The 23,053-nt window shown below is 34.8% G+C and overlaps 1 protein-coding gene across 1 annotated transcript in view; it reads left to right on the top strand.

Moving 5' to 3' along the window:
* Window positions 1–23,053, top strand: part of LOC108713473 — a 152,950-nt gene that overhangs the window by 20,879 nt on the left and 109,018 nt on the right. The window contains exons 31-63 of the mRNA XM_041589615.1: window positions 1,276–3,486; window positions 4,846–5,045; window positions 5,900–6,074; window positions 6,166–6,416; window positions 7,105–7,288; window positions 7,500–7,710; window positions 8,218–8,396; window positions 8,626–8,695; window positions 8,892–8,998; window positions 9,650–9,681; window positions 10,454–10,631; window positions 10,750–10,854; window positions 11,608–11,648; window positions 11,898–12,026; window positions 12,120–12,215; window positions 13,395–13,514; window positions 13,683–13,781; window positions 14,466–14,585; window positions 14,748–14,846; window positions 15,052–15,168; window positions 15,347–15,445; window positions 15,651–15,767; window positions 15,936–16,034; window positions 17,227–17,349; window positions 17,511–17,609; window positions 18,314–18,436; window positions 19,203–19,301; window positions 19,507–19,623; window positions 19,792–19,890; window positions 20,592–20,711; window positions 20,885–20,983; window positions 22,007–22,126; window positions 22,283–22,381. Coding sequence (XP_041445549.1) covers window positions 1,276–3,486; window positions 4,846–5,045; window positions 5,900–6,074; window positions 6,166–6,416; window positions 7,105–7,288; window positions 7,500–7,710; window positions 8,218–8,396; window positions 8,626–8,695; window positions 8,892–8,998; window positions 9,650–9,681; window positions 10,454–10,631; window positions 10,750–10,854; window positions 11,608–11,648; window positions 11,898–12,026; window positions 12,120–12,215; window positions 13,395–13,514; window positions 13,683–13,781; window positions 14,466–14,585; window positions 14,748–14,846; window positions 15,052–15,168; window positions 15,347–15,445; window positions 15,651–15,767; window positions 15,936–16,034; window positions 17,227–17,349; window positions 17,511–17,609; window positions 18,314–18,436; window positions 19,203–19,301; window positions 19,507–19,623; window positions 19,792–19,890; window positions 20,592–20,711; window positions 20,885–20,983; window positions 22,007–22,126; window positions 22,283–22,381 — 6,137 coding nt within the window. The remainder of the gene's footprint in view (window positions 1–1,275; window positions 3,487–4,845; window positions 5,046–5,899; window positions 6,075–6,165; window positions 6,417–7,104; window positions 7,289–7,499; window positions 7,711–8,217; window positions 8,397–8,625; window positions 8,696–8,891; window positions 8,999–9,649; window positions 9,682–10,453; window positions 10,632–10,749; window positions 10,855–11,607; window positions 11,649–11,897; window positions 12,027–12,119; window positions 12,216–13,394; window positions 13,515–13,682; window positions 13,782–14,465; window positions 14,586–14,747; window positions 14,847–15,051; window positions 15,169–15,346; window positions 15,446–15,650; window positions 15,768–15,935; window positions 16,035–17,226; window positions 17,350–17,510; window positions 17,610–18,313; window positions 18,437–19,202; window positions 19,302–19,506; window positions 19,624–19,791; window positions 19,891–20,591; window positions 20,712–20,884; window positions 20,984–22,006; window positions 22,127–22,282; window positions 22,382–23,053) is intronic.

The raw sequence follows: 23,053 nt of genomic DNA, 5'->3' as shown, positions 1-23,053 counted from the left end.
TACTAGAAAATCCAAATTTTAATGGAAAAAAAAATGTGAATTTTTCAAGATTTAGGGGCAGATTTACATAGGGTCAAATATCGAGTTTTAATCAACCCTTGATATTCGACTGCCGAATGTAAATCCTTCGACTTCGAATATCGAAGTCGAAGGATTTACCGCAAATAGTTTGAATGAAAAATTGTTCGATCGAATGATTAAATCCTTCGAAACGTTTGATTCGAAGGATTTTAATCCATCCATCTAACGATTTTTCTTCGACCTAAAAATTGTTACAAAGCCTATGGGGACCTTCCCCATAGGCTAACATGGCACCTCGGTAGGTTTTAGGTGGCGAACTAGGTGGTCGAAGTTTTTTTTAAAGAGACAGTACTTCGACTATCGAATGGTCGAATATTCAAACGATTTTTAGTTCGACTTGTCGTAGCCGAAGGTCGAAGTAGCCAATTCTATGGTCGAAGTAGCCAAAAAAAACATTCGAAATTCGAAGTTTTTTTTTATTCTATTCCTTCACTCGAGCTAAGTAAATGGGCCCCCTATTGTACCCCGATGCTGAAAACAGTCTAAAAAAATCTGCCATCTCAGACCTTCCGAGCTTGGATATGTCATGTCAGAGGTCCCAATCCTATTTGGAAGTTTCTGTGGTCTGCACTGGAATTTGCCTGAAAAGCTGAAAATTCTGACTTTTAGGGAAGAAACAAATGTACAGTACTATTCGAGTTTTTCTCTGATCCGATTAAATACTGGTTTGTTTTTTTTTAATAATAAATAAGGTCCAATCAAGGATTCTAGTTTTGTCTGACTTTTTTATTTAAAAAAAATCAAATAAATAATATAATTATCAAAATTTCAATTTGTGTAGTTTTAAAGGGTTTTTTTTTTCAACCTTGACTAAACTCACATTAAAAAAAAAAGCATGAACGTCTACTTATTTATTAAGATCCGACTATAAAAAGCATGAATGAATAAAACCGCAGAACTACTACAACAAAAATCTTGACATCCTCTTTTTTTCGTAAGAAGTGTACTTACTAGTGAAAAAAACCTCTAAAACCTAATAAAGATTTTATAATTTGATATGTCAGCTCCCATTGACTTCTACATGGCCTCGCCAGCTTTTAGATGGTTATTATAGTTTTTTTGTGCTTTTTGCACTTTTGCGTTTTTCTAATTTTTTTTTTAAATAGTCAGTGGGACATGATACTTACAGAATGCGTTAAGTAAAACAAATAATGGTGAACACAGTAAATTTGTTTCTTTTCCTTTTTCTTGTAGTAACCACAATCTGTGTTCAAAAAGTCTGTGAGTGGTCTCAGTGGATCGATGGAAGCTATCCTAAACCAGAACGTGACAGTGGAGATTTTGACACATATGATCAACTTAGAGCCAAAGGATATCATATTTGTAATCACCCAGAAGAATTAGAATGCAGAGCTGAAATGTTCCCCAATACTCCACTAAGTGAATTAATGCAGAATGTCACTTGCAATGCGTCCTTGGGACTAATATGCTACAATAAGGATCAAATGCCACCTATTTGCTACAACTATGAAATTAAGGTCAAATGCTGTGAAATTAGGCCATGCAAGTCCATTACTTCAACTCCCATCATAACCACACAGTCTATTACAACCATTACACCCACCACTACACCTACTACACCTAAACCTACAACTCCAACCACAACTGAAACCAAAACCACCACAATAGAAACCTATACTACCCCTCACTGTAAACCACAGTGTGAATGGACTGATTGGATTGATGTTAATGTGCCAGGTGTGGGGGGAGGTAAAGGAGATTTTGAAACCTATGACAACATCCGTGCAAAAGGAATACATATTTGTAAGAAGCCAGATGGTATTCAGTGTAGAGCAGAGAAATATCCTGATACGCCCATTGGTCGCATTGGTCAGGTTGTTCAGTGTAATCTAACAACTGGCCTTATTTGCAAAAATGAAGAGCAAGAAGGTGATTTTAAAGAATGTCTTAACTACCAATTGAAAGTACTTTGTTGTGATGATTATAGTCATTGTTCACCAACAACCACATCATCTGTACCTACAACCACAACATCAACCTCAAAACCAACAACCACAACATCGACACCTATTACTACAACATCCACCACTACCCATCCAACTACCACAACAGAAACTACAACCACAACTCCAACTACTACAGAAACAACAACCACATCTACAACAGAAACAACCACTCTAACTACAACAACAACCACAACTCCAACTACAACAGAAACAACCACAACTACAACCACAACTCCAACTACATCTACAACAGAAACAACCACAACTCCAACCACAACTACAACTTCAACTACAACAGAAACAACCACAACTCCAACTACATCTACAACAGAAACAACCACAACTCCAACTACATCTACAACAGAAACAACCACAACTCCAACCACATCTACAACAGAAACAACCACAACTCCAACCACATCTACAACAGAAACAACCACAACTCCAACCACAACTACAACAGAAACAGCCACAACTCCAACCACATCTACAACAGAAACAACCACAACTCCAACCACATCTACAACAGAAACAACCACAACTCCAACCACATCTGCAACGGAAACAACCACAACTCCAACTACAACAGAAACAACCACAACTACAACAGAAACTACAACCCAAACCACAACAACTACAACAGAAACTACACCCTCAACTCCAGCCACAACACCCAAAGCAGATTTGACAACATCCCCTCACTGTAAACCCCAATGCAAATGGACTAATTGGATTGATGTTGATGAGCCAGGCAAAAGCAAAGGAGATTTTGAAACCTATGATAATATCCGTGCAGCAGGAAAAAATATTTGTAAGAAGCCTGATGATATTGAGTGTAGAGCAGAAAAGTACCCTGATGTGCCTATTGTTCACCTTGGTCAGGTTGTTCAGTGTAATGTAATATTTGGCCTTGTCTGCAAAGATGAAGAGCAAGAAAGTGATGTTAAAAAATGTCTTAACTACCAAGTAAAGGTACTTTGTTGTGATGATTATAGTCATTGTTCCACAACCACGCCACCTGTGTTTACAACTACAAATCCAACCACAACAGACATGACAACACCAACAACCACAACTCCAACCACAACTCAAACAACAACTCCAACCACAACACCAACAACAACTCCAACAACAACTCCAACAACAACCACAACCTCAACCACAACTCCAACCACAACTCCAACCACAACTCCAACCACAACTCCAACGACAACACCAACAACAACAACCTCAACTCCAACCACAACTACAACAGGAACTACAACTTCAACCACAACAGAAACTACAACTCCAACCTCAACTGAAACTACAACCACAACAGAAACTACACCCTTAACATCTACCACAACCAAAACTACAACCACGATAACAACAACTCCAGCAACAAGTCATACTACTCACTGCTTCTGTCATGTTGATGATGCTTTCTTTTCACCAGGTATGTTAAGGTTTTTTTTATGTTTAATATTAATTAATAAAAATACAAGTATAACGAATATTTTGCTCATGTATCAATAACTTTATTGTGAGGAGTCAGCAAAAACAGATACATTTTTCTTTAATTTTTCTGCTAAGACCTGTGAATGCAACTTCTTTTGATTCCTATATCCATTCATCTTTGAGGTTTGCACCCAGGCAATCGGATTAGCCTGATATTGTCCTGCCATTGGTGAATATATCGCGGAAAGATCCACTTGTTTGGCAACCTCGCCAAATGATCGGATCTTATAGTGTACAGTTCCACCTGGGGACCTTTTTTTAAGGATAATACAATGTGATCTTGCACCTTGTATGCATTATTAAGGATTGAGTGTTGGCATATTGGACATTCCATATATATATGTAGTACTTTTTTCTCCATCCTGTTTTTTTTTTAAATTCATATTTGTGGTAAAATAAATTTATTGTGTTTTTTCAATGTTTAGCAGACTTAAAGGAGAACTAAAGCCTAACTAAAGAAGTAGGGTATACATGTTGTACATTATGTTTTGGGTTTCTGTACCAGCCCAAAACAAACACAGTCCTTTAGCAGTAAAGATCTGGGTCTCCAAAGATGCCCCAGGAGCTCCCCATCTTCTTTTCTGCTGATTCATTGCACATGCTCTGTGCTGCTGTCACTTACTGAGCTTAGGGACCCACTCACAATATACAGTACACACAGAATATAAATGTCACAATATAAGGCTGATTAGTCATTAATACAGCTAATTCCAACATGGGAGCACATAAACTAGTGCAATTAGCATCAGAATTTAATAATCAGGCTTGAAGCATCAGTTTACATTACAGGCCAATCTCATTTTCTGCTTGATAATTTGCAATGACCCCCTAAGCTTAGCTTCTCAACAGCAGCTCAGAGACCACTGAGCATGTGAGTGTCACAGACACTTTCCAAGATGGTGACGCTACAGTTTTTTGGGACTAAAAACATTTTTCAACTAAATTTTGAGGAAGTCCTATCTACTCTATTGCACTTCGCCAGGTCTGAGGTGGAGAAGATAACGGTCAGTAAAATCTACATCTTAGTGAATTTGCGCAGTTACGTCCATTCGGCAGAGCGCAAATTCTCCAGCCGTTAGGGAACGAGGTACCGCTAGAGTCTATCTCCTTCGCTAGCGAAGTTACACTAGCGACCATTTGTAAATCGGCGGAGTACCAAAATTCGCCAGCGTTAGTCACTTTGCCCTTTAGTAAATTTGCCCCAAAGTGTGGTTATCCACATTACAGAAAAAGCCCATATTCATAAAACCAGGTCCTTATTTGTTCATTGACAAACAAATATGTTTTTCTGCTTCAGGGGAAATGATTTACAACATGACGGATCATGAGGGATGCCATTTTTTTGCAATGTGCAATCATCTGTGTGAAGCTGAAAGATTCCAGGGATCATGCTCACCAACTACTACGCCTACTCCAAAAACTACTACTACCATTACTATAAAAAAGACTACTATAGAAATAACAACAGCCTTTACTGGTTGTCAACCTGATAAAAAGGTAAATACAATGAAATATTTTCTTTATTATCTATTTTCTTTATTATATGATAGTAAAATCTGCATATTCTTCTTGTTATCTTTATTAATAATATACCAATTACAGGTATGGGATCCATTATCCAGAAAGCTCTGAATTTCGGAAAGGCTGTCTATTATAGATTAAATTTTATTTGAATAATCCAAATGTTTAAAAATGATTTCCATTTTCTCTCTAATAATAAAACAAGACCTTGTACTGGATCCAAACTAAAATATAGTTAATCCTTATTGGAAGAAAACCAGCCTGTGAGTTGAGTGTATTCATTGTTTTCATGATTTTCTAGTAGACTAAGGGGGTTATTTATGAAAATCCGAATTTATCTTATTTATTTCTGAAATATACATCCATCAATGAATTATTTCCCTTTATTTATCTTTTATTTTTATTTCCAGTTTGGGAAAAAAAACTCTAAAATATCGTGAAAATCGTCCAAAAATTCAAATCGTATAAACTTTTCAGATTTTTGCTTGAAAACCACAAAATCTTCAGATTTTTGCATGAAACCCACTTAAAAAATTGGACTTTATAGTCACAAAAACTACATTATTTTGAGTTTTTCAAATTCGGACCTTAATAAGTAACCCCCTTAAGGTATGAAGATCCAAATTACAGAAATATCCATTATACAGAAAGCCCCAGGTCCCAAGCATTCTGTAGAACAAGTCCCATACCTGTATAATCAAAAACAACTGCAAGTTATGTTTTTTTCTTACTACTACTATACAGTACAGGCTTAACAATATTAATAGTTCTTGCAGTGTATTGTAATGAATATATAATATTTTGCCTTAACTAGTTTCTTCTTGTTACAGCCTGATGAATCCTGGCAGATTAACAACTGCACAACGGCCACCTGTCATGGGCACAATGTCATAACTTATGATTCGGTTAAATGCCCAGAAGTGAAAGAGCTCACTTGTGATAATGGTTTCCCACCAGTCAAAGTCTTCAGTCAAGATGGCTGCTGCTTCCATTATGAATGCCAATGTAAGTACAAATCAAATCAAATTCATTCAAAGAAAAATCATTTAAATGATCAGTCTAGAAATTCTTAGCTTTTTGAAAATGTCTCTTCCAGGTGTCTGCAGTGGATGGGGAGACCCTCATTATATCACCTTTGATGGAATCTACTACACATTCCTAGAAAACTGCACCTATGTCCTTATGCAACAGATCACACCAAAATATGATAACTTCCGTGTGCTGGTCGATAACTATTTCTGTGATGCTTTAGATGGATTGTCTTGTCCACAGTCTATTCTGGTATACTACAAAAACAACGAGGTGGTGCTGACACGTATGATGTTTGAAGGAATGATGACAAATAGGGTAGGTGTTCCTATTCCTTTACTTTTCTCCTACTTTTTTTAGAACGAAACATTAAGGGGCACATTTACCTAGGGTTGAATATCGAAGCCGAAGGATTTTGCGCAATTTGATTAAATCCTTCGAATCGAACGATTCGAAGGATTTTAATCCATCGATCGAACGATTTTCCTTCGATCAGAAAAACCTTGGAAAGCCTATGGGGACCTTCCCCATAGGCTAACATTGGCCTCGGTAGGTTTTAGGTGGTGAACTAGGGGGTCGAAGTTTTTTTTAAAGAGACAGTACTTCGATTACCGAATGGTCGAATATTCGAACGATTTTTAGTTAGAATCATTCGATTCGAAGTCGTAGTCGAAGGTCGAAGTAGCCAATTCGATGGTCGAACTAGCCAAAAAAAAAACATTCGAAAATCGAAGTTTTTTTCCTCTATTTTCCTCTATTCCTTCACTTGAGGTTAGTGAATGGGCCCCTAACTCTCCCCATGTATTTTGTGGGGAAAAAGCATTTTCATAAACTTGGAGCTTTAACTGATATTCACCAAAGTTACCAAGGGTTCTTCTGCTATTGGTATATATTTTTTTGTAATCGATCATTAATGGCTCATAAATATTATCCTACGGTATTTTTGATCAGAAATAGAAGCTATCAATACAAATATAAAACTGCGATCATTGTCATTTGCCAACAGATTCGATTCAATAAAGTCTGGACAACACCCGGATTTACTACTGATGGTATTACTGTTACCAGTGCTGGTATTAACATGATTGTGGAAATCCCTGAAATTGGTGCCTATATCTCATTTAGCGGATTGATCTTTGTGGTTAAACTTCCATACAGCAAGTTTGGTTACAATACAGAAGGCCAATGTGGTAAGATACTAAAATCTATTGTTATTGTTTGTAAAAATGTGCTCTAAAATATTTCTAGATACATGATTTATGCATTTATATATACATATGTAGGCATAAATATTGTTTAATGCCTAGAAATTAGAAAATTCGACCATATTACAACATTTTTGATAGCAAAATACATTGTTTTCATTATGATAAAGGCTGCATTTCAATTGGTCCCAACCAGGTGTCTGCTCCAACAACCGTAGTGATGAATGTAGAATGCCAGATGGCAAGATTGTGCAAGACTGCAGTCAGATGGCCAACCACTGGAAAGTGAACGTGACTGAGAAACCTTTCTGCAACCTCCCACCACCACCAATTACACCAAGTGAGCAGCCTCCTGTGCCAACCACCACCTGCCCACCTTCTTCTCTCTGTGATGTCATCTTAAGCGAGTAAGTAGAGTTAGCAAACCTGATGTAATAATGAAAGGTAACCTTTGCTATACATACAGGGGGTTATTTATTAATGTCTGAATGCCAAAAAGAGTTTTTTAACTATAAAATCAAAATTTTTAGTGGAATTTTTTTCAGAATTTATTAAAACTAGAGAGTATTAAAAGTCAGAATAAAATAGTACTCCAACTAAGACCTGCCGAGTTCATGCAGAAATCAATGGGAGAAGTCCCAAAGATATCCTGATTTGAGCTGGGCTTCATGCAATAATTCGAAGATTTCATGGTTTTTGGGCAAAAAATCCAAAAAAAATCGGGTGATTGGATTTTTTGAGTTTTTCATAAATAACCCCCACAGTATATATTGATAATATGCAAAGATGACACATAATACAATAAAAAGATCCATTAATATACTGTTTCTAGCGAGGTTAACACGCTTATAATAAATATGTAAATGACTTGCAAAACCGAATATTCTTGAATATTTTTTTTTTTTATTAATTAGGGTCTTTGCTGAATGCCACGACATAATTCCTCCGAAACCTTACCATGAAGGCTGCGTTTATGATGCCTGTCGAGTTCGAAATGATTCCGTGGAATGTGCCAGCTTAGAAGTCTATGCATCCCTGTGTACTTCCAATGGAGTGTGCATTAATTGGAGGGAAAAGACACATGGCCAGTGCCGTAAGTTACATATAGGATGAAAGCAACCATAACTTGAGTGTGTACAAGAATAGCAAGACAATTCTTTACTTTTAATACACAAGAGACACAAACAAACTAAAAAAAAGGTGAGGGGCTCAACATCAAGGTTAGTTAGGGTGAGAATCGGTGAGGATATGTATTTGCTGTCCTAGATATTCTTGAAAATATGGTAGCACAATAGAAATCTCTTTTTTGTTTTGTTACACAGCATACAATTGTCCGGCTGGAAAAGTCTATAATGCTTGCGGCCAAGTCCATCCAGCAACTTGTGAACAGAAGTAAGTTATCAACTTAATAGAGTTTGTCAAAGATTGAGTACTTGAGCATGTCTCCACTAGTATTGTTGCATTCTATTGATTGTGAAATCAATATGTTTAAGGTAATAATTTGAATTCTAAAATGCATAATTTTGCTTTACCTGATGTGTTTAATGCAACCTTTTGATTAAATTGATGTCTCATTAATTCATCAAAGGGACATTAATAAGGTCAGCGATTTTGAGACAGAAGGCTGCTACTGCCCAAAAGGAACTGTACTCTTCAACTCTTTCAGTGGCAAATGTGTTCAAGAAAATTGTGAAGGTAGGTTGAAATTATAATTTAACATCTATCCTTTATATAAAACTCTGCATATAAACAGGGTGGGACTGGGCCAGCGGGACACAGGGAAAAAACCCGGTCGGTCCCCAGCTCTTGTGGGCCCTCGGCTCTTGAGGGCCCCGCTAGCCCAGATCTTCACCGTGCAATGGTTGTCTTCCCCCTGCTGCGACCTCCCTTATATGGGTCAGTCGCGGCAAAACTACATGGCGCGCACGTACTTATGCGCATGCACACACTAGCGTTGTGGGTGGTCTGGTCCGGAGGGGGGCCCTGAAACTGTCCGACCCTACATATACTGTTACATCCATGTCCATCCTGTGAGCTTCTATTACAAAGTGTTCTCATGTGTCTAATAGTAACACATACTGTTCATTCTGTTAGCTGCTTAATTACATGATTTTATTTTAAATGCATCTCTGCTATAACCCTATGAGCATCAAACCTTTAACACAGTAGATCTCTAGGCCTGATAACACAGTGAGGATGATTCATAACCAGGGTTATAAACTTTGATTTTTACACTGCTGTTTAAAAATTAGAAAGTGACCAATCATGTAAAATATTGCATTTCTTGCATTGCAGACTAACAAGACTGTATAATTATATTATATACATAATCATTTTCTTTTATAGTTTGCCATGGACCTGATGGAAACCCAGTGAACGTAAGTCACATTTAAATTCTAAAATCAGTTTTATATGTGTGTGTGTATATATATATATATATATATATATATATATATATATATATATATATATTCTATATATATAGGTGAGCATAATAACCAAATAAAGTCTGAATAATTTTTAATTAAGCTATTAAATTAAGCTATTTCTATATATTTTGAACTAAACAAGAAGAACTAAACAAAAAGTGGAATTCAGTTTCGTGTCACTTCCAGTCCCACAGAACATCAAAAGAGCTGATAAAATGAATTACCAGTTCAATAAGAAGCCCCTGATAATACGGTGTTGAAATGCTGCTGCTTAGATAGGGGGAGAGATTTGTTTGTTTAAAGGTAGATAGTTCTGAACAAACTGCATTGCCCACATTTCAGATTAGTGCTTTAGAATGAAAAAAAAAAAAACATACAAAAACATGGATTATTTCTAATTAAAACAATAGGCAGAATGTAAATTCAACACAAGTCTTCTCTCTCTCTCTCTCTCTCTCTCTCTCTCTCTCTCTCTCTCTCTCTCTCTCTCTCTCTCTCTCATCTATCTATCTATCTATCTATCTATCTATCTCTCTCTCTCATCTATCTATCTATCTATCATTGATAGTCCACCATCCACCATCCTTTCTCTCATTATATACATGTATTCCTGGGATTCGTATTACAAAGCAGGTGTTGGTCTGCCATATATGATTAAAAAAATCTTCATGTATTCAATACCCAATGTTACAGTATGTTCTAATTTGTATCTCTATGACAGGTTGGAGATTCCTGGATTAGTGGTTGCAGCAAATGCACATGTCAAAAAACACCTCTTTCTGCCAAATGTGTGCCACTCCCATGTAGTGAACCTGAAACGGAGACCTGTGACAAAGATGGTTTTGTACCCGAGGAAGTGTTAGACCCTAGTAACCCTTGCTGCAAGAAATACAAATGCGGTAAGATCAAAAATGGTTTCTTAATTGTTAAACTAAATAACAACTAAGCAGCATGTATAATTTATATAGACAGGTTATTTATACAGATTGTCTGTTTTGTCTCTTTCCTCCCCTACAGAGTGTAAGCCTAGCACTTGCTCAGACCATGTAAAGAGCTGTCCTCTTGGGTTTGAAGCAGTTTCGACCATAATGGAAGGAGATTGCTGCCCTTCATTTGAGTGCAGTAAGTGTTTCTTTTTTTTTAGCAGTATATTATAGCAATATTGGCAATAGTTATCTCATTGAATGACATTCCCCAGACGGATATACTGAATGAGAAATAGGACTTTATCTCATCAATTAGCCATATAGAAAAATATGATATTCATATGTGTATATGGTGAATAAAGTACCCCCTCTTGTAAAATATAAGGATACCGAGGAGTTTCATGACCATATAAAAACACGAGGCTGAAGTTCATGGAACTCTGAGGTAACCTGTAATATCCTCATATTTTACAACTGGGGGTACTTTATTTATTATAATACACAAATTACAGTGACGCATGTGACAGAAATGACATCAGAACTCACAGTTTATAACTGATGACATCAGAACTCACCGTTTATAAGGATATATATATACAGTATATATCTATATATATATATCCTGACGACGGCTTCATGTGAGTCGAAACGCGTTGATGCACCATGCACTAATAAAGATACTTTGATATATATTTGAAGGGTCAATGCCGTGAGTGCTTTCACTGGACTACTATATATATATATACATATATATATATATATATATATATATATATATATATATATATATATATATATATATATATATATATATATATATATATATAGATAGATATATATATAGATATATAGATATATATAGATAGATATATATATGGACAGTATATACTACCTTGTTACTTTTCCTCTGAATTAGTTAAGTATATCATTGTATATCATTTTCTTCCAGAACCCATGGACGTCTGTGTTGTGGATGACATTATATACAAGGTGAGCAAATGTCATGGAATTAAAAAAGTAAAACGAGGGTCTTGGGGACCATGAAAAACATCTAATTTTAGCAAAAAATATTACATTTAAGAATCTTTTTGTGATCTTGGGGGCTGGCAATCCTTGGAGTCCCAGCATGCTTTTGATATAAAATCCCTAAGAAAGGGGAAAAATCCTTTAGTTAAAGAGACAGCTAATGAATGAACCAAAAGCCATTTTACAAATCAAATCTATTTTCTGACATTTCAGGCCGGGTCCGCTATTCCAAAAGCCAAAGACTCCTGTGATAACTGTGAGTGCACAGATGAAAAGGATACCAGTACATCTCTAAACAAGGTCAAGTGCAAGCCAGTTGAGTGCAATGAAGACTGTGGCAAGGTCAGTTCTGTACTTCCAGGACTTTATTTGCTAACAATAATATACTAACATCATGTATATAAATTTTATATTCCCATTATTTTCTCACAACAGGGTCACCAATACACAGTGGTGGAGGGTGAATGTTGCGGAAAGTGTAAGCAAGAGGAATGCATAATGACAGACAAAGATGAAACTATAGTTATCAAGGTAAAGCATCTCCGATCTTGATTTCCATTTTCCATTTTCAAATGTTTAAAAAGTCAAGACATTTAAAAAATGTTGAAAAATGAAAAAAAAAAAAAACTAAGCTTTTTAGGGCCACTACTATCTACTATAATAATAATAGTTTTAGTGGTCATATTTTATAAAAATATGTACGTACATAAGAAACAGGATGAATGCTGGGGGAAATATGTGCAGGTGGCTTGTATTATAAGGATGGAACCTGAAACATTCCTTGTTTACATGAATAAAATGATCACAGACCTATTTAACTGTAAAGATCATGACTGACCACATGTGCGATATGTGATGTCATCTGTCATTACAAACAGTAATCGGGGGTATCTAATAAAAAAGTGCAAAGCTTGCTACATATTTAGTCCCCTATAGCAACCTGTTCAACTAAGTTGCTTTGGGTTCAGGAGAAACTTTGGCACTTCCAGCTAAAAATGTGAGCTTTCCAAATCAATATGGATTTAGGCTGTTTTTGGCTTTAAATCTACCTTTAAAGAAAGTAGTTTGTATCCATTCATCCTTTTTCAAAAAAAATATTCAAAATTATTCTTTATTTATTTTAGCCTGGTGATATCTGGACACCACCCGATATATAATATATATAATATATATATATATATATATATATATATATATATATATAAATATATATATATATATATATATATATATTAGGGACGCACCGAGTCCTGTATTTAGTTTGGGATTCGGCCGGCCTTTTTCAGCAGGATTTGGCCGAATCCTTCTGCCCGGCCAAACCAAATTTTTGTCACAAAACAAGGAAGTAAAAAGTTTTTCCACTTCCCACCCCTAATTTGCATATGCAAATTAGGATTCGGTTCGGTATTCGCCTGAATCCAAAATAGTGTATTTGGTGCATCACTAATATATATATCTAATAATATATATAATATTCTTTGTAATACCATACAATCAAGACCAGTGTGGAAAATCATGCTGTGGAATTGTATCATCTGGAAAAGCTGATATTCACATCTCCTGTACAGCAAACTATAGATTTACATGCAGGGGCCTATTGACACCGTGAAGGAGCCAGGCATGAACTTCAACTTCTAGAATCTCATTTCTGTATATGCATGGGTAAACTTTGAAATACAACTACAGTATTTTATTGCATTTTTATTTCAGCCTGGTGAGACATACACACCTAAAGAAGACAAATGCATCTCCTATGAATGTAAAGCAGACTTTGAATTGGAAAGACAAAAGGAGAAATGTCTCATCACAGATCAATCAGAATGCTTAGAGGCAAGCGTCTGCTTTTCTATATACCTTTGGCTTTCATAATACATTATCCATTCAGAGCACTATTATTAAAGCACAAAAGTAGTCATATTTACTCCTTTACTACGCTTTACGAAGTTATCTCTTGGATCTTTAGGATGACAAAAAAGTCTTGTACTTTATGCATTACAGGGATATAAATATGAAAAGAAGGAGGGAGCCTGCTGTGGAATATGTGTACATGTGGCATGTGTAATGAAGATGGAAGACAACACAACCAAACTCATTAAGGTACTTTTTCTCTTTATTTTTGAGATGTGTCAAAGATGTGATTTGTAGAATCATACAATCAGGAACAGTGTGATCTATTGGAATTGTATCACCATATTCTGTACAGCAAACTTTAGATTAATGTTTTTAGATTTGGAAAAATGGAAGCAAAGCATGACATTTGTAAAAGTGATTCGATGAAATAATAGTTACCATGGCAAATTTTAAGTGCAAGGTGTATTTTTGGGCATCAGTTGAGTGCACACAGAATTTGGGCATCAGTCATCTGGTAGATTGCAGACATGTCAGCTTGTGTTTAATGCACCAGTATGAATACAAAATAGTGTCTGTTATGGTAAATCATGAGTAAATTGTGGCTTTTGCAACATAACAACACAACACAACCAAAGTCCTTAAGGTACCATTCCTGCAACCATTAGATTGTTGATAAATCTGCTAATATAATTTTAACATCTGTCCTGTAAGCACATGACAGTATATATATATTTTGTATGAAGCACTTGAAGGTATTTTTTTTATAAAATAATAGATGAAAGTTCATAAATATAACCCTGGGTTCTGCTTTTTAAATAAATTACAAATATATCTTACTGATGCTCTCTAGAATCTTATTTCTGTAGATGCATAGATGAAATTGTGTACTTTAATATGGAAATCTTTTTTATTATTACATTAACATTGCAGCCTGGAGAAACCTACACACCTAAAGATAACAAATGCATCACTTATGAATGTAAAGCAGGCTTTGAATTGAACACCCTTACAGAGAAATGTCTCATCACAAAACAATCAGAATGCCCAGAGGTAAGATTCTGTATCTCTATATACTTTATATTTGGCACCACAATAAATTGTCAATTGTTATAAAGCACCACAGTAGTCATGTTTACTCCTTTAATACTCTTTTTGAACTGGTTATACCTTGTTTAAGAATAACAAAAAACAATTGTACATCATGTCAAACAGGGATATAAATATGAAAAGAAGGTGGGAGCCTGCTGTGGAATATGTGTACAAGTGGCATGTGTAATGAAGATGGATGACAATACAACCAAACCTCTTAAGGTACTTTTCCTGCTAATTTGTCAGTTTAAATTGTCATTTATGTGCTTAGTTCAAATAATCAAGTATCAAGTAAAGAAGATACTCTAGATTCTTTATTTACTTTAATTTAACATGCTTTAGAATCCTATTACTGTTTATGCCTGTATGGAGTTTTGCAATTTAATGTAGACATATACTGTATCTTATTGTTGGATTTACATTGCAGCCTGGAGAAACTTACACACCTGAAGACAAATGCATCACTTATGAATGTAAAGCAGACTTTGAACTGGAAACAGTAAAGGAGAAATGTCTCATCACAGATCAATCTGATTGCCCAGAGGTAAGATTCTGCATATTATTTCTATATACTTTACATTTGGCTACCACAATAAATCGTTAATTCAGAGTTCTTCTTTTAATGCTCCACATTAGTAATATTTACTCCTTTAATACTCTTTTTGAACTGGTTATACCTTGTTTAAGAATAACAAAAAACAATTGTACATCATGTCAAACAGGGATATAAATATGAAAAGAAGGTGGGAGCCTGCTGTGGAATATGTGTACAAGTGGAATGTGTAATGAAGATGGATGACAAGACAACCAAACTTCTTAAGGTACTTTTCCTGCTAATTTGTCAGTTTAAATTGTCACTTATGTGCTTAGTTCAAATAATCAAGTATCAAATAAAGTAGATACTCTAGGTTCTTTATCTACGTTATTTTAACACGCTTTAGAATTCTATTACTGTTTATGCATGTATGGAGTTTTGCAATTTAATGTAGACATCTACTGTATCTTATTGTTGGATTTACATTGCAGCCTGGAGAAACTTACACAACTGAAGACAAATGCATCACTTATGAATGTAAAGCAGGCTTTGAACTGGAAACAGTAAAGGAGAAATGTCTCATCACAGATCAATCTGATTGCCCAGAGGTAAGATTCTGCATTTCTATATACTTTACATTTGGCCACTACAATAAATTGTTAATGCTCTTGTTATAATGCACCATAGTAGTAATATTTACTCCTTTAATACTCTTTTTGAACTGAAGTTATCCCTTGTTTAAAAATAACAAAATGGTTGTGCTTTATGTCAAACAGGGAACTGACTACGAAAAGGTGAAGGGTTCCTGCTGTGGAATATGCGTACCCGTGGCATGTGTAATGAGGATGGAAGACAACACAACTAAATTGCTTAAGGTACTTATTCTCTTTATTTTCGAGATGTTTCAAAGATGTGATTTGTAGAATCATACAATCAGGAACAGTGTGATCTATTGGAATTGTATCACCATATTCTGTACAGCAAACTTTAGATTAATGTTTTTAGATTTGGAAAAATGGAAGCAAAGCATGACATTTGTAAAAGTGATTTTATGAAATAATAGGTACCATGACAAATTTTAAGTGCAAGGTGTATTTTTGGGCATCAGTCATGTTATTTTAGCAGTTGAGTGCACACAGAATTTGGGCATCAGTCATCTGGTAGATTACAGACATGTCAGCTTGTGTTTAATGCACCAGTATGAATCCAAAATAGTGTCTGTTATGGTAAATCATGAGTAAATTGTGGCCAATGCAACATAACAACACAACACAACCAAAGTCCTTAAGGTACCATTCCTGCAACCATTAGATTGTTGATAAATCTGCTAATATAATTGTAACATCTGTCCTGTAAGCACATAACAGTATATATATATTTTGTATGAAGCACATGAAGGTATTTTTTTTTTATGAAATAATAGATGAAAGTTCATAAATATAACCCTGGGTTCTGCTTTTTAAATAAATTACAAATATATCTTACTGATGCTCTCTAGAATCTTATTTCTGTAGATGCATAGATGAAATTGTGTACTTTAATATGGAAATCTTTTTTATTATTACATTAACATTGCAGCCTGGAGAGACCTACACAGCTAAATATTGCATATATTGGCATATGCAATTAGGGACAGGGAGGGAAATTGTGTTACTTTTTGTCACAAAACAAGGAAGTAAAAAGGTTTTTCCACTTCCCACCCCTAATTTGCATATGCAAATTAGGATTTGGTTCGGTATTCGCCCAAATCCAAAATAGTGGATTTGGTGCATCCCTAATATATATATCTAATAATATATATAATTTTCTTTGTAATACCATACAATCAAGACCAGTGTGGAAAATCATGCTGTGGAATTGTATTATCTGGAAAAGCTGATATTCACATCTCCTGTACAGCAAACTATAGATTTACATGCAGGGGCATATTGACACCGTGTAGGACTCCTTCACAGAGAATTTGTGAATGAGCCAGGCATGAACTTCAACTTCTAGAATCTCATTTCTGTATATGCATGGATAAACTTTGAATTACAACTACAGTATTTTATTGCATTTTTATTTCAGCCTGGAGAGACCTACACACCTAAAGAAGACAAATGCATCTCCTATGAATGTAAAGCAGACTTTGAATTGCACACATTCCATACAGAGAAATGCCTCATCACAGATCAATCAGAATGCCCAGAGGTAAGATTCTGTATCTCTATATATTTTATATTTGGCACCACAATAAATTGTCAATTGTTATAAAGCACCACAGTAGTCATGTTTACTCCTTTAATACTCTTTTTGAACTGGTTATACCTTGTTTAAGAATATCAAAAACAATTGTACATCATGTCAAACAGGGATATAAATATGAAAGGAAGGTGGGAGCCTGCTGTGGAATATGTGTACGTGTGGCATGTGTAATGAGGATGGAAGACAACACAACCAAACTGCTTCAGGTACTTTTTCTCTTTATTTTCGAGATGTGTCAAAGATGTGATTTGTAGAATCATACAATCAGGAACAGTGTGATCTATTGGAATTGTATCACCATATTCTGTACAGCAAACTTTAGATTAATGTTTTTAGATTTGGAAAAATGGAAGCAGAGCATGACATTTGTAAAAGTGATTTGATGAAATAATAGGTACCATGGCAAATTTTAAGTGCAAGGTGTATTTTTGGGCATCAGTCATGTTATTTTAGCAGTTGAGTGCACACAGAATTTGGGCATCAGTCATCTGGTAGATTGCAGACATGTCAGCTTGTGTTTAATGCACCAGTATGAATACAAAATAGTGTCTGGTATGGTAAATCATGAGTAAATTGTGGCTTTTGCAACATAACAACACAACACAACCAAAGTCCTTAAGGTACCATTCCTGCAACCATTAGATTGTTGATAAATCTGCTAATATAATTGCAACGTCTGTCCTGTAAGCACATGACAGTATATATATATTTTGTATGAAGCACATGAAGGTATTTTTTTTTTATAAAATAATAGATGAAAGTTCATAAATATAACCCTGGGTTCTGCTTTTTAAATAAATTACAAAATATATTTTACTGATGCTCTCTAGAATCTTATTTCTGTAGATGCATATATGAAATTGTGTACTTTAATATGGAAATCTTTTTTATTATTACATTAACATTGCAGCCTGGAGAGACCTACACACCTAAAGAAGACAAATGCATCTCCTATGAATGTAAACCAGACTTTGAATTGCACACATTCCATACAGAGAAATGCCTCATCACAGATCAATCAGAATGCTCAGAGGTAAGATTCTGTATCTCTATATAATACACAAAAGCCATGAATATCCTGTAAACTATATCCTTATAAACGGTGAGTAGTGATGTCATCAGTTATAAACGGTGAGTAGTGATGTCATTTCTGTCACATGACTTACTAAAATTTGTGTATTATAATAAATAAAGTACCCCCAGTTGTAAAATATGAGGATATTAGAAGTTACCTCTGAGTTCCATGACCTGTATAAAAACACTCGGCCTTCGGCCTCGTGTTTTTATATGGTCATGAAACTCCTCGGTAACTAATAATATCCTTATATTTTACAAGAGGGGGTACTTTATTCACTATATAATACACAAAAGCCATGAATATCTTGTAAATTATATCCTTATAAACGGTGAGTTCTGATGTCATCAGTTATAAACGGTGAGTTCTGATGTCATTTCTGTCACATGACTCCCTAAAACTTGTGTATTATATTAAATAAAGTACCCCCAGTTGCAAAATATGAGGATTTTAGAAGTTACCTTGGAGTTCCATGACCTGTATAAAAACACTCGGCCTTCGGCCTCGTGTTTTTATATGGTCATGAAACTCCTCGGTAACTTATATCCTTATATTTTACAAGAGGGGGTACTTTATTCACTATATACTTTATATTTGGCACCACAATAAATTGTCAATTGTTATAAAGCACCACAGTAGTCATGTTTACTCCTTACTGCTCTTTTTGAACTGGTTATACCTTGTTTAAGAATAACAAAAAACAATTGTACATCATGTCAAACAGGGATATAAATATGAAAAGAAGGTGGGTTCCTGCTGTGGAATATGTGTACAAGTGGAATGTGTAATGAAGATGGAAGACAACACAACCAAACTGCTTAAGGTACTTTTCCTGCTAATTTGTCAGTTTAAATTGTCACTTATGTGCTTAGTTCAAATAATCAAGTATCAAATAAAGTAGATACTCTAGGTTCTTTATCTACGTTATTTTAACACGCTTTCGAATTCTATTACTGTTTATGCATGTATGGAGTTTTACAATTTAATGTAGACATCTACTGTATCTTATTGTTGGATTTACATTGCAGCCTGGAGAAACTTACACAACTGAAGACAAATGCATCACTTATGAATGTAAAGCAGGCTTTGAACTGGAAACAGTAAAGGAGAAATGTCTCATCACAGATCAATCTGATTGCCCAGAGGTAAGATTCTGCATTTCTATATACTTTACATTTGGCTACTACAATAAATTGTTAATGCTCTTGTTATAATGCACCATAGTAGTAATATTTACTCCTTTAATACTCTTTTTGAACTGAAGTTATCCCTTGTTTAAAAACAACAAAATGGTTGTGCTTTATGTCAAACAGGGAACTGACTACGAAAAGGTGAAGGGTTCCTGCTGTGGAATATGTGTACGTGTGGCATGTGTAATGAGGATGGAAGACAACACAACTAAATTGCTTAAGGTACTTATTCTCTTTATTTTCGAGATGTGTCAAAGATGTGATTTGTAGAATCATACAATCAGGATCAGTGTGATCTATTGGGATTGTATCACCATATTCTGTACAGCAAACTTTAGATTAATGTTTTTAGATTTGGAAAAATGGAAGCAAAGCATGACATTTGTAAAAGTGATTTTATGAAATAATAGGTACCATGACAAATTTTAAGTGCAAGGTGCATTTTTGGGCATCAGTCATGTTATTTTAGCAGTTGAGTGCACACAGAATTTGGGCATCAGTCATCTGGTAGATTGCAGACATGTCAGCTTGTGTTTAATGCACCAGTATGAATACAAAATAGTGTCTGGTATGGTAAATCATGAGTAAATTGTGGCTTTTGCAACATAACAACACAACACAACCAAAGTCCTTAAGGTACCATTCCTGCAACCATTAGATTGTTGATAAATCTGCTAATATAATTGTAACATCTGTCCTGTAAGCACATGACAGTATATATATTTTGTATGAAGCACATGAAGGTATTTTTTTTTTATAAAATAATAGATGAAAGTTCATAAATATATCCCTGGGTTCTGCTTTTTAAATAAATTACAAATTTATCTTATTGATGCTCTCTAGAATCTTATTTCTGTAGATGCATAGATGAAATTGTGTACTTTAATATGGAAATCTTTTTTATTATTACATTAACATTGCAGCCTGGAGAGACCTACACAGCTAAAGTAGACAAATGCATCTCCCATGAATGTAAAGCAGACTTTGAATTGCACACCCTTACAGAGAAATGCCTCATCACAGATCAATCTGATTGCCCAGAGGTAAGATTCTGCATTTCTATATACTTTACATTTGGCTACTACAATAAATTGTTAATGCAGAGTTCTTGTTATAATGCACCATAGTAGTAATATTTACTCCTTTAATATTCTTTTTGAACTGAAGTTATCCCTTGTTTAAAAACAACAAAATGGTTGTGCTTTATGTCAAACAGGGAACTGACTACGAAAAGGCGAAGGGTTCCTGCTGTGGAATATGTGTACGCGTGGCATGTGTAATGAAGATGGAAGACAAAGCAAGCAAACTTCTTAAGGTCATTTTTTTTAAGATATCAAACATATGATTTGTTGAATCATAAAATCTGGATCTGTGTGCCAATTCATAGAATTGTGTTTAGATTTGGAAAAACGGAAGCAATGCATGCCATTTGTGAAAGCAGTTTTATGAAAGAATATACAGGGCTAATTTATGAAGGCGCAATTGTTGGGCACAATTTATTTTTGTTTTACAATTTTATATCACAATGGAGTGCATACAGAATACCAGCACCATTGCAGATACCTGCTAGATTGAGGACATGGCCACTTGTGATTGATGCACCAGTATGTAGGCAAAGTAGCGTTGTTTTGGTAAACCATGAGCAAGTAAAGTACATACTCTAGTATCCTGTACAGCACACTATGGGGTTATTTATCAAATGTCAGTTTTTTATAACTCGAATTAACTCACAAATCGAATGGTTTCTTATTTAAGAAAAAACCTGCATTTAGTTGCAAAACTCAAATTAATAAATTAAACTCGAATCACTCATATTATTTGAGTTTGCTGCAAAACCCTTGGAAAAAAACTCAAACATTATGCTGGCTAATTACTTGAAATGATTGAAGGAACCTCTGCCATTGACTCTATGTTACTTTGTTACTATGACTCCTACATGACCTCAAAAGGCTTTAGATGGTGTATCTTCAAATTCAAGCTATTTCCAGGGTCAGGGTATAATACATTTTAAAAAATTTTAAAAAAAAATTTTTAAACCAAAAATGTGAGTTTTGACCAAAAAATATATTGACAACTAAAATTTTCCTGGAAAACACAACTCAAACCTTAATGAATCTGCCCCTTTATATTTCAAATATGTTTCCTATATATTTCAGTTTTGATGTGAAAAATATATTATTTGAAAACAAGCATGGCACATTTGAAAGTATTTTTAGAAAATAACCAAAATGTAAACATATAACAATTTTTTTTTTTAAACTGCTGATATGAATGTATGAAATTTTGCAGTTGGATATGTGGACATCTACAGTAATTTATTGTTGGGTTTAAATTGTAGCCTGGAGAAACTTATACACCTGAAGATGACAAATGCATCTCCTATGTATGTAAACCAGATTTTGACCTAGAAACACATAAGGAGAAATGTTCCATCACAAACAAAACAGATTGCCCAGAGGTAAGATTCAGCATTTCTTCTTACCATAATGAATTTTCTACTTAGAGTCCATTTTACAAAGCACTAGAGTAGTAATGGTTACTCCTTCACTATTCTTTTTGAACTGAAATTATCTCTTGCTTAAGGATGACAAAAAATTACTTTTTTTTCAAACAGGGATATGAATATGAAAAGGTGAAGGGAGCCTGCTGTGGAAAATGTGTACAGGTGGCATGTGTAATGAAGATGGATGACAAAACAACCAAACTTCTTATGGTATTTTTTTCCATTTATTTTTAGAGATAAATGTCAAAGACATGCTTTGTTGAATCATAAAGTCAGGATCAGTATGCCAATTCAGTGTGCCAATCAGTGTTATCCAGAAAACTGTTATTCAGAATTCTCTGAATTACAGAAAAGCCATCTCCCATAGACCCCATTGTATCCATATAATCTAATTTTTTAAAAATGATTCCCTTTTTCTCTTTAATAATAAAAAATGCAAACTAAGATATAATTACTCCTTATTGGAAGCAAAACCAGCCCATTGGGTTTGTTTAATATTCCCATGATTTTCTAGTAGACTTAAGGTATGGAGATCCAAATTATGGAAGGATCCATTATCTGGAAAACCCCAGGTCGAGTGCATTCTGGATAACAGGTTCCATACCTGTATAGCCCACTGTAGCTTAATATGTTTAGATTTGGGAAAAACTGAAACAAAGCATGACATTTGTGAAAGCACAGTAGTTTTATGAAAGAATAGATAACAGGGCTAATTTATGAAGTTTTAGGCACAATTCATGTTATTTTATGGTTATGGCACCTTGTGTTGGGTGCACCAGTGCTTTCTGTTTTGGTAAATGATGGGGTAATGTTACTTTCCTTGTAATTGTATTGAATGGGGTCACTTCTGGTGCTCTGTGTTAATAATGGAATTATCCTGAA

This window comes from Xenopus laevis, chromosome 4L, assembly GCF_017654675.1.
Source record: "Xenopus laevis strain J_2021 chromosome 4L, Xenopus_laevis_v10.1, whole genome shotgun sequence".
Classification (NCBI taxonomy): domain Eukaryota; kingdom Metazoa; phylum Chordata; class Amphibia; order Anura; family Pipidae; genus Xenopus; species Xenopus laevis.
Note: the sequence above shows the minus strand (reverse complement) of the source record. Positions and strands in the feature narration are given on the sequence as shown.